The sequence below is a fragment of the Pteropus vampyrus genome, unplaced genomic scaffold (assembly GCF_000151845.1).
Source record: "Pteropus vampyrus isolate Shadow unplaced genomic scaffold, Pvam_2.0 Scaffold39, whole genome shotgun sequence".
NCBI classification, from domain to species: domain Eukaryota; kingdom Metazoa; phylum Chordata; class Mammalia; order Chiroptera; family Pteropodidae; genus Pteropus; species Pteropus vampyrus.
In genome coordinates this window covers 3,691,293-3,704,986 of record NW_011888820.1, presented here as the reverse complement: position 1 = coordinate 3,704,986, position 13,694 = coordinate 3,691,293, and the positions used below count along the sequence as shown (strand labels likewise).

Genomic DNA, 13,694 nt, shown 5'->3' with positions numbered 1-13,694 from the left:
CTATTCTCTTTCTCCTCCAAGACACCAGCTGGCTTCTCAAACTAGGGTACAAGTGGACACAGGAACACAGAGAGCATCCTCCTGAGTGCCAAGCTTACTTGAGGATGGGGAGGGCAGCTTTTGGACATTCCTGGGAGCACTGTTTCAGTCGTTGAAAGTTCAAGCTCTACAGTGAGTCAGCCTCCATTCTAATCCTGATTCCACCTTTTCTAGCTTTGTGGTTTTAGGTATGGTTTTTAACCTCTCTGAACTTCAGTTTTCTTGTTACATGCAATTAACGCAAAGGGTTACGATATAAGTATTAAATGAGATAATATACAGAATCAGATCCTTAGCACCATGTCTGGCACATAGGAGAGCTCAATACATTTTTTGTTTCAAAATTCTTTCTTCGGTCTTCAAGGCAATTGAAGACTGCTGGCAAGCCACTTTGGGCTCTGACTCCAGGGATCAAAGATACATGTTTGTTTTGCCTCTGGCATTAAAATACTTTATTGGAGAATTTAAGAAACCCTAAATAGGTTTGTCCTCTAGGTTTGGAGGGCACTATTCCTATAAAGTGAGGCTAGATGACTTCTAAGCAACACTCTGAAAGGTTTCATCATATCAGGTAATCTCATCTTAAATTAATTAATTAGATAATGATTTATCAGGCCTTCCTATGTGAGAAGCCCTAGCTTAAGTGCTGGGGATTCAGGAAAAAAAAAAAAAAAGTACAAATCTCAATGTCAAAAAGCTCATAATGAAGTGAGGCAAAGGAAACGGAAACTAATAACCATAATAAATGAAAGCATGGTGCAACTGAGGGAAGTATAGGTTGTTACAGGAAAGCTCTGAGAGAGCATCGACTCCAAACTGGGCCCAGCTGGCAATATGACCCTCCTGAAGAGAGGCAGGAGAGTGATCCCAACAAAGAGGTCAGCACTTGCTGAGGGAACTAGGAAGCAAATAAACAGGGCGGCACTCAGGTTGGACGGACTGGTCTGGTTGGTGTGGTAGATATTTACCGTCGTTCCACGTCAGAACTCCCTTTCTATTTCTGGAGAAGCCCTCGTTTTGCACGTGGTCGTAGGAGTCAGGCCCCATCTCCCATCACCAAAGCCAGAACCAGAAGTTCTCTCTCCCTCAGGCAGCAAGGGGTAGGTACACAATCTAGCACTGATGAATCAGATGGTTTATTTCTGGGATTTTTGAATGTCGAGGATGTCCAAATATTCAGCCATATCTAGATTCCCAGCAGTGACAGAACTGAAAAGTACAGAGGAGGGGAAAGCTGTGGTGAGGTCTTTACCATGCAATGCTAGAGTATGTCTGTGGCTGCATCTCCTGATGCATTCTCAGAAGTTAATTCTCCAGTCTTTTTGTGGATGCGTGAACTACGCAATACACTTCCAATAAATTCTTCTGCTTATAATCACGGGAATCAATTTCCATCTCTTGCAACCAAGAGCCCTGATGGCGCAGGTGGTTATTATAACAATCAGGGTACAAATGCTGAGGGGAGATGAAGAGAAGGAGATATAGTCAACAGATAATGAGGAGGATGAAGCGCCAGGTGGAAGCTGAAGATAAAGGAAAGGGCAGGGTAAAGGACAACTTGCAGATTTGTAGTTTGGAAGCCAAAAAGAGAGCAATGATTTCAATGAAAATACAAGAGGATCAGATTTGTGAAGAGCAGGAAATGATGGGGTCAGTTTAGACATGTCGAATTTGAGGTACCTCTATGATGTTCAAAGCATGGTATTTGCCAGGTTGCTGGCTGCACGGGTGACTCTGGGAAGAGCCCAGACTAGAGGTCTAGGAGATTAGAAAAAAACAGCCAGAATGAAAACAGGAACCAGGAAGGAATTTAAGATTGCCAGGGACTCTCCTAATATCAAATGCTGCAAAAAGTGGTCAAGTAAGATAAGGACAAAAATACGAATGCTGAATCACTGGTGATTTTAGCACCTGGGAAGTCACTGGTGATTTTGGTGATTTCAGTGAAATGGTAGAAAAAGAGACAGACTTCAGTGGGATGAGAGATGAAAAAGAGCAAGAAAGTGGAAACGATGCAAAAGGTTGTTTTTGTTTGTTTGTTTTGTTTTTAAAGGGGTTCATTTTAAAGGAGAGATAAATGTCTAAAATTAGACCAAGTAGTGAGGATGAACTTTCATTTCATGAAATATTAAATGATCACCTTTTATTAGATTGGACTCGGAGCTACAGTGAAGAATAAAATAGACATGATTTTGCCCTTAAGAGCTAGTGTTCTAGAGAAGAGATGCTGAAAATATGGTAAGTGCCAGCAGGGAAAAGAATAGTGCTCTGAGAATGGGCAATAAGGGATCCTAATTTAGGTTGGAGGTTCAGAAAAAGCCTCCAAACAGGGCCTGATCAGGAAAAGGGGAAAAGGGGTATGTGGGGAGAAGGATATTTTGGGCAGGAAGACCAGCAAGTGCTGACACCCCCAAGTGTGGAGCTTGAGCACGTCTATACACAGAAGGGAAGAAGCAGAGAAGACATGCGTCCACCTGGTGTGAGGAGCCTGAGGTAGAAGGAGTGGCCTTCTCTGGTAGGAACTGACACACACACACACACACACACACACACACACACACACACACGCCCCACAGACACTGGGAAGGTGGGTGTGGTGAAGGTGAGCCTGTCAGACTGGGAGCAAGAAGCTGAGGGAGCTGTCTAATGGCCACTGTTTTCTTTGGGAAATAGCAGGCCTGGTGAGGCACGAGAACCAGGCGAGGTGGTAGCAGGAAGTGCCATTATAGGCAATGGAGGAGGAGCTGAGCCTCTCGCAGCTCAACCCTGACTCTTCTGCAAGTTCTCACAAAGCAACCCCTTTTTAATAACGGCTTCGTCTTTTTTCGCTTTCTGGTACCAAAATTTCAATAAGTAGCACAGAAGGGCCCTGGATCTCCAGATGCTTAGCATTAGAAAGGTCCTCAGAGATCTTAAATGCCATCCATCTTTCCTACTTCATAATTAAGTAATTTACTCAACAGGAAGCAACTAATGCCAAATATGTGGCCATCAACCTGCTTCTTCAGGAAGACTCCATCTACTGGAAAGTGTTGATATCCTTCCTTTCAAGGGCCTTCCCCTTTTTAAGAAAGTGGGTTTCTTCCTTCATTTCTCTTGCTTTCCTATTCGTTTTGACTGGATATCTTAAATTTACTTAGCTTTTAATAAAGTGAGGCCTGGATTATTTTTCTCTGTTAAATACTCAAGCACAATTGCCTATTCATTTGTAAGCAGGCAAAATCAAATTAATTCTTTAGGAGGTGGCTATAGACTGAGGATGAAAGTTCAGCACTCCTGGCACAGAGTCAAGTACATTCAAAGCTATGATGACTTAACAATATCTCAGGTCATTTGCTTCTACATTCACTTACATGCACAAATATGTTGGCCTCTAAAGACCTCTGAATCTGACTCGATATCTTTTTCTGATTCGACCCCAAAGTGTACTAGTCTTGTACTGCAATCCAGAATAGATTTAAAAGTATCTCCCAATAAATCAAACCAGGCATGAAGCATCTGAAGACAATTTTCTTGCAATATAGACATTGTGAAGATTTCGTGGTGATCTCACACTGAATGGGATATTTAAGTCCATCGGGAGAGGGGAAAAAAGCTAAGGAGAGGGGAAAGAATTAGTAAGATAACTGAGTTATTTATATAGCATAGCTCCTTTCATAGATATCCAAGACGTGGTTCTAGATCACAGCCAATAACCAGCCTTGCAAGAACTGTCCGGGACACACAGGCACACACACACACACACACACACACACACACACACACACGCAACATACACATATACACAGACACTCATCCTTTATTTCCTGGCAGAAGCTACAATGATTACATCTGTTAGTAAAGCATTTTATCGATCTCCTTCAAGAGTTATTCTATGTCCTACCCTAATTGCCATCAATTTAAACCTCTAGCACCTCATATTTTTAAAAAAGAAACATTCTGGGCTTTCTGTAAAAAAGCACAGGCACCAGAGAATCTGCTGCAGATCTGTAGAATGTAAATGAAGTGGGCAAGTGGAGGTAAGGTGATGAACAAGCAGGAGGGGAGCTGTTAAGGGACCTCTGCATACTCCAGTTTTCCAGCTTACAACCAGAATGCTGGGCAGGCGGGAAGAATGTGGATGCTGGTCGAGGAATGGATAACACACTTGAAGATACTGTTTTTCTACTTTCCCCCCACTCTTTTTTTCCCAAAAGAAAAAACAAGCCTGAGAGAAAACATCAATTTAAGTGTTACTTGTCATTGATACAAAAGTTCACTATTGGATTCTCTCAGCCCATTTCCTCTTTGCTTTCCTTCGACTACTTTTGACTTACTATAAATTGCTGTTAAAAAGACAGAAAAGAAAAGCCTCCATCAGCACATAGCTCCATCAGGACAGAAGCCACAGCAAGGAAACATTAATCCCCCAAGCTCCACGTGAAGCTCAAAAATAATGCTCCTGGCTATCATTTTCATTCACACCAGCCCCATATTTCTATTAAACAAGACTTTTTTTTTTTTTTTGACTCCTTCCCTCACACAGCGTAAGGTAAACGACAGCCCACACACAGGGAGACATCATGAAACACAGAGCTTCACTTTGGGAGGGGAAATCAGTAAAAGACAGAAGAGAACAAGTTCCAGAGGCTCTCCCTAACTGATATCTACCAAATGGAGAAACCAGAGGTCTCTCTTCTCTTTCTCAGGCTCCCATAGCTGCCCTGACGGACTTGAAATTTACCAGTTTGCCAAGAGGCTACTTGAAAAGGAAAGGAATTTCACAATCTTGAACATTCTCCTCTCTTACTCTCTAATTTTCCTCGACAATCCCCACTTCCATCCCCACTTACAAGAGGACTTTTGTATACATAAAGTTTCAGGAAACAAAGCATACAAACACTCATGCACAAATAAACTCCCCGAACTAACACCAGCGTATAATTGTGTTTTGGTTGGAGCTTTTCCAGCCTTGTCACCCGTTCTCTGTTAAGAGTAAATGAAACCCTTTGCTTTGGCAAAGTTAGAAACAGACAAACTCTCCTCAGTTTCAAGCTGCACATGGCTCCCGTCATAATCTCTCAGCCCTCTTAAACCCCCAACAAAATGAATTCACTGCTGAAAAGCCAGCGGGGGGAAGGGAGGGAACTATTCGCCAAATAAAGAGCTTTCACTTCTCCCCCCTCACTCAGCTTCCCCTTTTAGCCTGATACACAAGGCGTTTCCAATTTCTCAAATCCTTTTCAAGAGACCCTCGACTTTGAAGGCTCTTCGAGGGGATCCGGCTATTAGCGGTCTTGATGCAGGCAGCGCTTTTTGAAGCACATTTTCCATTCTTGGAGTCAATACTGGGGCTGTTCCATTTCCAGAGAAATCTAAAAAAACAGCCTTTAGTGGGCCGGCTGAGCTAGGTCTGACTCTTCCTCCCATCCTCTCTGAACCGCCGCGGGGTGAGAAGGGTACAGGGCTCCGCATATGCAGCTCTAATTGAGCCTCGGAGGCGCAGGGCAAGCGGACGAAGTACCCATCGCTCACTTTAAAAGTCCCATCTGCTCTCTTACTACGCCCTGCCGCCACATTCCTCCGCAGAACTTAGCCTGTCCCCAAAGAGAAATCAAAATCATACCTTCCTTGGATTCTTCGGCTTCGGAGTGCATGGTGTCAGGGCAACCCGCTGCAGGGGCGAATACCTCTGAAATCGCCCTGGGACCGGCCGCAAGTTCGCCCCGCAGCCAAAACTCAAACACGACGGGAAATAAAAGGAGGGAAAGCCACTAAAATCAAAACCTCCCCGGGGAGGGAGGGCTGGTTCTGCTGCAGGGATTTTTAGGGGGAAAGTTCTGCAAGAGTGACGAATCGCGTCTCAGCTGGGCGGCGGGAGTCCGCCCCCAGGGCGCGCGCGCCCCAGCCTGTCACAGGGCGGGCAGGGGCGCACGCAGGTGGGGAGGAGGCCGGGGCCGCAGCCGGGCTCTCGGAGGGGCAGGCAGAAGGGTGCCGTCGGCAAGTGTAACTGAGACTGGCTAGGCACGCGAAATACATGTTCGATAAAGAACAAAAAGGCTCATCGCAGCGCGCGCTGCAGTTTTACGGAATAACTACATGAACAGTAAAAGAAATGTTTCTGAAGCGTTGGGTTACTTTTTTCGATGCCCATTTAACTTTGTTGTCTTGAAGGTCCAAAAATTTTTATACTCCAAAAATTAAGTATTGTAAAGCTGCTCGGTTTTGTACATGATTTTTGCAGGAAGGTAACGTGGATATTGCTCCATGTAGCTGGAAGGACTTGCTTCACAAGCCCAAGAGGGGAGTCTTTTGGAGAAAGTTTTGGCGGCCTCCACCCCTTACCTTTGCAGGGAAAAAAACAGACAAGACGGTTTACTCATCTAGTATAATCCGAACAAGCACTCTTAGTCAAACCGCAGCCCAGGTGCCTGCAGTTACCCGCAAAGGCCTCTCCTCGAATGGAGAACGTGTTCCCTCCGCGTGCTACTCTCAACAGCCAAAGATAAATTCCTTCAAAATGCCAACGGGGGAGGAGGAGGTATTTAGGCTTTTGAAGTGCTCGTAGATCGAGTTAGCTGGAGGGCCTTGAGAACCGATCTCAATTCTGCCCCGAGGTTCAGTCCGCAGGCTTCTACAACTGGCTGAGAGGAAGGCATCCGAGCTTTGTAAAACCTTGGTTTTGACTTCGGAGAAGTGGGGACAAGAGCTGCCACCGACATAACTGTCTTATAGAGATTCTGCAGAGCACTAGTTTTATTATCAATCGAAGGCAAAAGGTCCTCAAATAACATACCCTAAAAAACGATTAAGAAATTGTGAGAAACGTTATATTCTTTTAATAAACTTATTTTCCCGCTGCTTTCTTTTTCCTCGTTTCCCATTTTTATGTAAGCAAAAACCAGGAGGAGAAGCACTGCCTTATACTTAGTGGAAAGAATATTCAAAAGATATGGATTTAAAGAGACTGAATTAAAATTTAGTTCTGCCATTTGTTATTTGTATGACCTTGGGCAGATTACTTAACCTCTCTGGGCCTCCTTTTTCTCATCTGGAAAATGAGGATAAAAATAGTATTATTTACTTCACGGATTTATGTTTAGTATTAAATAAGGTAATATAAGTAAAAAGTGATTTGAAAACCATAAAGTATTATACAGGCTATTACGAACTATCACACCATTAAAAGTAAACTTTTATAAAAGATATTCTTGAATTTTATTTCAGTGTTGGATTTAAACAGGAAAAAAAAGTATATTATGCTATTCACAAACAGTCATGGCTTTTATATATACTAATATAAGACCTAGATATTAAATCACTTCCAACTGCTGAGTGATTCCAACATGCCTAAGACCCCCAAGCAGAATTTTATCTCGATTTCACTAAAAGGTCAGGATGATGAGAGGAAGACATAGCCAGTCAGAGAGGAGAAAAAAAAAGAGAAACATCTGGAAAATATCAGTATTGTAGAACCTCCAGGAAACTGACCTCACCACCAAAAGGGTAACAGGCTGCACCCTTTTGAAAGTTGCAGTTAACTGTGTGGTTCCCTTTGCCATACATCCTAGGTTAGGAGCTGCTAAGATGCGTACCCCCATTCAGTAACCTCAGACTTAAAGAGGAGATGTGAGGATCCTTCTAAATCCAAAGAAATGTACCCTCACCAGTCAGAAGCAACCTCTTCTGTCCTGTTCAAGGAAAGGACATTCTGGGAGCCTCCCCTGCTCATACATCATCTGACAAGGACAGCAGCCCAGATGTCCACGGATGTGTACCAGGAGCCCAGCAGGATGTCACCAGGGCTGTATGCTATACAGATAAGCTAGCTCCCATTCATCTATAATTAGAGCGAGATGCAACACCTTTTCAAGGTGATGATAATGCAAATTCAGACAATCCAAATTCCAGGCCCTATCTGCCATAGGCAGAACTCACTTTCAACCTCTTCTTTCAGAAAATGCCTCCAAAAGAATTATTTATTAAATGTCTTTTTGTAAGTCCAATTATGTACAAATCACATAAGGTGTGTTAAAATATACGTCCTTAATGTCCTACTCGTTTTTCCACTGGGTTCACAAAAAGGCCTTCAGCCCTGCTCAGGTTAGCCAAGGAGAACAACTGCTGAATGAACAGTTCAAATGCTGCCACATCAGCCTTGAAATTCAATTTAGAGTCATTTCAGCAGCCAGGGTGATCTTTGAACATTCACCACAATCCTCAGGAAACCTGGAGAGAAATTTAATGTCATGATCTACCTCAAGTGCAAGGAATGCTCAGCTTATTTTAAAAGATTGTATATGAATAAGGATGAACCTCAGTAGTCTGTATAACCTCAAGGCCATGTGTCCTGGACAAACTACACTGTCCCGTGCCCCAGCCTGCAAAATGGTGACAAAGATCAGCTTATTCTCTGGGGTTTCCAGATATATACTAGGTCAGTCATTTCATCTTGATTGTACTCTGCATTTATTCAAAATGGGTTTAGTTAACTTTTTAGCCCTAGTGAATAATGCTCCAGTACACCATAATGGTTTGTTATCCTCTATAGGTGGAGCCTGTTCACTCTTATATATTTAAGAAACACTCTAACATCTCTTAGTGTGGCTTGGAATATATGCTTGGAAGTCATACCAAAAATCTATTATAGACAACCTGATACAAAAGAGCAACTAAGTTAGCAACACTTGTCATTCAATACCAAACTGCATTTAAATACTATGTTGAATTCCTGCTCATGCCTAATAATGAATTTCCCACCTTCTGTGTCAAGATGGCAGAGAATGCTGGCTAAGATTCTGACGCTTTTTCATTCGGTCATTACAAATATTTACATGTGTCACAGGTAAAGGAACCCTTCTCACGTGGAGCTTACTGGTATAATTTTGGTAATTTTGACCACAGACCTAAAGAACTCAATCTTCCAAGTGACCTCGGTTCTAAGTTTATTAACACCATCTCTACACTGAGCTTTATCACAGAACAGCAGAAATGACTCCTCTTAAATTATACCTCAAAGCTGTTTAAAAAAAAAAAAAAAAAAAGCCTGGGCTTTTGGATCTTTTTCTTCCAGCTGTCCAGATATCTGTTAGGAACAAGGGAGTTTAACAGTTTTCAGACTCACACAAATGAGAAGACCAAAAGTGGGAAGAGGAGGTACAGTTTATTCAGGAGGAATCACATGCTCTGCTTACATTCAAGAATGTTGTACATTCTCTGCAGTGAAAAATACTAAGCATCTCTGTAAATTAGTTACATACTGACAGCTTCTAGATCATAAGGACCCCAGGTCACAACCATCATTCTATCAATATTTTTATATCTACCTTTCTGAAAAGAGACTGAATCTGTACAGATAACATTTTAGGTCAGGGGAAAACAAGAGAGTTGTTTATACTTGGTATAAAAAATAGCTTCCTTCTATTTGACTTTGAGGCTTTCCTCAACTTTGTTTGTATTATCGACCTATACCTTTGAAAAGCTTTGAAGACTTCCATGATCTACATATAAAGCTGGTTTTCAATTGCTCTCCTCACCTGTGAGAAAGATCTGTGCTCTGATCTCAGTGGTTGGGTCTGCTGGCTTTGCCTCTTTCTCATCCTCCTCAGACATTCTCTTACATTTAAGCTTCCAAAAGAGAAGTGGGGCTAAACGAGTGTCTCTCCAAAGCCCCTGCCTGGCTCAGGTGATCTCCCTCTCCTTGCCTTAAGAAAAAATGGAGAAGGGGATGATCAAATGACAGTGAAGATCATTTATGCACCTTCTTAGGAATGCCAAGCCCTGTGCCTCAAGAGGTCTTATGCATATGCATTTCTGGGTACCGGGATGAGGTCTGGGAGTCTGAGAAATGGGGCAGAACTGCTGTGAATCAAGGAAGAATCCTGAGGGTGAGTGTGCAGAAGGAAGAGCAAGAAAGCCACCTCCCAGGGCCCTGCCTAGGAGTTTGAAGTTTGTTATGGATAAACCCTCTCCTCAGTCTTCCCATGACATCTTCAATAAATCCTCCATGCTCACTAATGCTCTGAGTGTTACATGGAGAATTCTGAAGGAACTGGAAGAAGTGCTAATATCTGAGGTGAGCACACATGGGGACAACAATACATCTGGGATGCAGTTGTTTCCTAGGTTTTCATTATTTACTTTTATTTCTCTCCTAAGAAATCTTCCTCGCTAAAAAGCTTTTAGCAGATGATTAAACACGTGTGTGTGTGCACACGCAAACACACACACACACACAAACACACACACACAAACACACACACACACACACACAAAATAAGGTCTGAAAATATTATCTGAAGAATTTATGCCCACATTCTTTCTTTTGTAATACTTAGCAATGATGTCTTCCATTTATATGTTTCATTCAGACTTCTCAATTAGCTCCTTTGGGTCATCATACCCATTTTACAGACATGTAATTAAAGAAAGGGGGGTTATATGATTTGTTCAAGGTTACAAAATTAAGTAATAATGTCCTTTAGACTAGTGTAAATGCAGTCTCAGCCTCAGCCTATACCCAGACTTTCTCACTCTATTAAATTACTCAAGTAAAATTCAAGTCCTGTATTTTGCTGAAGAATAACTCAAAGATTGCTATATTAGGAGATTTCCAAAGAGTATGAACTGGTTTTGATTCTAGCATAGACTGCTCAGATTGCTGTGTTTGAGTACTTAGACCTCAGGCTTAAAGATATTCCATTCCTGATATTCAATGCTTTAAATAAGCTATAAATTCAATAGATTCTATTTATTCAGGTACATGAAACTACAATTTTTTTAAATTAAAAGTTTGTTCAGGATGCTAATTAACCCTCCTCTGACATGAGGCTGCCAGGAGTAGAGAAAAGAACACTGGACTCAATATGGGAGATGGGGGCCTAAGTACCATAAGCCTGGTAAGTACGACCTCACTTGCACTAGGATGTTTTGTTTTGTTTTCCCTATTCATTCTTCTCTCATTTTTCTTCTGAATGTGGGCAAGCCATTTAACCTCTTGGAGCTTCTGTTTGTGCATCTGTAAAATGGGGATAATGCCACTTATTTAACAGGGTAGAAACAATAATCAAATGAGTCAAGAATGAGACAAAGCACTGAAAATTATGAAGTCCTCTTCCTAATTTGTGAATAAGACCAGATTATTTTAGGCTATGGAGCATTTCTTTGGAAGCCCTAAATGCTATAGAAATGTGTGTGGTCCAGCAACAGAAAGTGAAAACTAAAGGGCTGAACTTCTTTACTGTGCCCAGGTTAATGGGGTCAATATGAGGTTAACATGAGAGGGATTACAGAAAGGATTCACCTGGAAGAAAAGCGACACGGCTGAAACTGGGCCCAGAAGGCACGGGGTCACATCTGACCTACCAATCCCCAGGCTTTCCTTCAGAAAAGCGGCAGGAGGAAAAAGTGATCAATGACCATGTTCACAGAAACTCAGGCTTGGAAGTAACCTGAGAGGTCATTTGCTCTAGTCCTCTACCTGGCTGGGGAAGCAATCTTCTAGAAACATCCCAGGCAACAAGCTTTCATCCAGAATCTCCATGATGACCTCTATTAACAGAGGCTCTCTCCTTTAAGAGACAGCCCTACTTCCTTTCTAATCATTAGAAAGTTCTTCCTTACAATGAACTGAAATTCAAGTTTAAGGACAGTGATTGTCAAATTATTTCCACTTTAACCATTGCCTTTACTCCTTACAGCAAAGTAATCATTGTGTGACAAAATAAATATAGATTTTTAACTGAATTTTCTTTTTCAACAACCTAGTGATGACCCCCTCACACTGGCTAGCGAATTTCAGTTGAATGCAATATGAGACAGTTATGCAACTTTCCAGTGCCAGCCACACATCTGTTATCGATTATTGTGAAGAATTCAGAAGCAAGCAGTTCTGGTGGCAGTGACAATCTCTTTTCTCTTCCATGTGCTCACTCTAAGTGAGTAGAAAACGATGCAGAGACAGGTTGGATAATGGGCCGTACTTGATTCCATCTAAGCAGTTAAGAGCATTATTCAGATTTCTGAACAAAATTTGAAATCCACAAGAAAACAGAAGTACTGTTCCATATCTGAAATTTGGACTATAGATTCCTGGTCTGAGATCTGTTTGAAAGTCTAATGGACTCCAAGTTGTCACAATTTGATTTTTATATTAGGTTTCTGACTTTGATGGAATCTCTATTAAGTTAACATTTGTGCCAACTGGTTGGTCACTATTTAGGAGATAGAATAGGCTGGCAGGTGAAGTGACAGGGCTGGACAAGCTTGCCAGGTAAAAGCAGTCAAGGCTGAAACTCAACAAACTCAGCAGGTGGTGAAAATGTGAACCAAAGCAGAACTTAACCAAACAGTGTTGCGGAGGGGTGGGGGTGGGGAGGTGGCGGGGGGGCGGGGGGGGGAGGGCTGCTTTGCAGTAGCCCTGAAAGGCATGAATCAGAAGTTTTTCCGTTGGAACAGGTCCAGTTACAAAACGTACGTTATTCAGCTGCTTAAAGAAGAGCTATAGAAATATGTAATAGCTACAATTCACTAAGTTGTAGACATCACCAAAATGAATTTTCAGGGAAACTGCTAATATAAACAGTGTGCCTACCTAAAAAAGGTCTTATTAATCCCATTCATTTCCTAACAGAAACAGAAGAAAGCGAAAAAGTGCTGATTTCTTAATCTAAAATCTATTGCAAAAGAATTTTTACTACTGAATTCAGCAAAGTCCCATCACATGCCATTTAACTTTCTCAATTTCAACTATATACAATCAGCCCAAAACGGGCAGAAAGAGAGAGAGAAATAATAATCTAAAGGGTACATCAAGCCACCATTCCTATTTAAAGATTTTATGCTGCAGAGTAAGCATGAGAGGGAGCTGGGAATTCGCTGGTCCCTCCCTGACTCTGCTCTCTCTGTTGCCTCTCACACTGTAAGCATTTCAGATACTGATGATGAATGCTGTGTTTAAGGCTATGTATTTTTTCAAATCTAAGTGCCTCTAAATAAAAAAACAAATGTTTCATCTGGCCCCAAAGAAACAGCAAGCTGTTCTAACGCTAAAGGAAACACTGATACAGTAAATCTTACTGGAAGACGGTATGTTATTCTTCAATCTGGTAACGTACTAAGAAGTTTTCAAAAATAATATTGATCCCACACAACTTTTACTTTACACATGACCCTTCTGCACTCTTAAACAAATCTGCATCTCAGCATCTCATATCTGAGAATCGTGTGGTCAGAGTTGCTGAAAGAGACTCATGATTTTAGACCCAAGATTTCCAAATTGTGTGCCATGGTGCCTCAGGGCACAACAGCAAACTCATAGGGGTGTTGCAGGATATTTTATATTTTGAGAGAAACATAGCATTATTCAATATCCCTCAGACACTATACGAACTTCTAGTTCAAGCTAGTTCACAGTGTAACATTAGATTGTGCTATATTTCTTTTGACAACATCATTTCTTTGCAAAGCTAGATTGTTGGTGGTTGCTGTGATAAAAAGCAAGTATTATGTGAAAAGTAATGTGGAACAGCAAATTAGGGTAGTGAGATCCAATCTGATTTCAAAGTTTGAGAAGTTGTGAGGTGGCCAGTGATCAATTTACTGACTCACAGCTCCAAATTCACCCTTCATTACCTACTGTGAGAAAATGAAGATGGGACTTTAAATAATAATAATAA

General features: G+C 41.7%; 1 protein-coding gene across 5 annotated transcripts in view; it reads right to left on the bottom strand.

The window, feature by feature from the left end:
- TNFAIP8 (TNF alpha induced protein 8) overlaps positions 1-13,694 on the bottom strand; it is a 102,920-nt gene that overhangs the window by 27,344 nt on the left and 61,882 nt on the right. Inside the window, exon 1 of one of the 5 annotated variants that reach the window (XM_023529565.1) lies at positions 9,555-9,625. The exons of 2 other annotated variants lie outside the window; for them this stretch is intronic. Coding sequence is in view for 2 of the 3 variants with exons in the window: in XM_023529564.1 (XP_023385332.1) it covers positions 1,008-1,086 (79 nt within the window). In the remaining variant the exon portion in view is untranslated. Of the gene's footprint in view, positions 1-1,007; positions 1,115-5,644; positions 5,924-9,554; positions 9,626-13,694 lie in introns of those variants that run through there. 2 more of the 5 variants (XM_011358272.2, XM_023529564.1) reach the window with 2 other exon arrangements.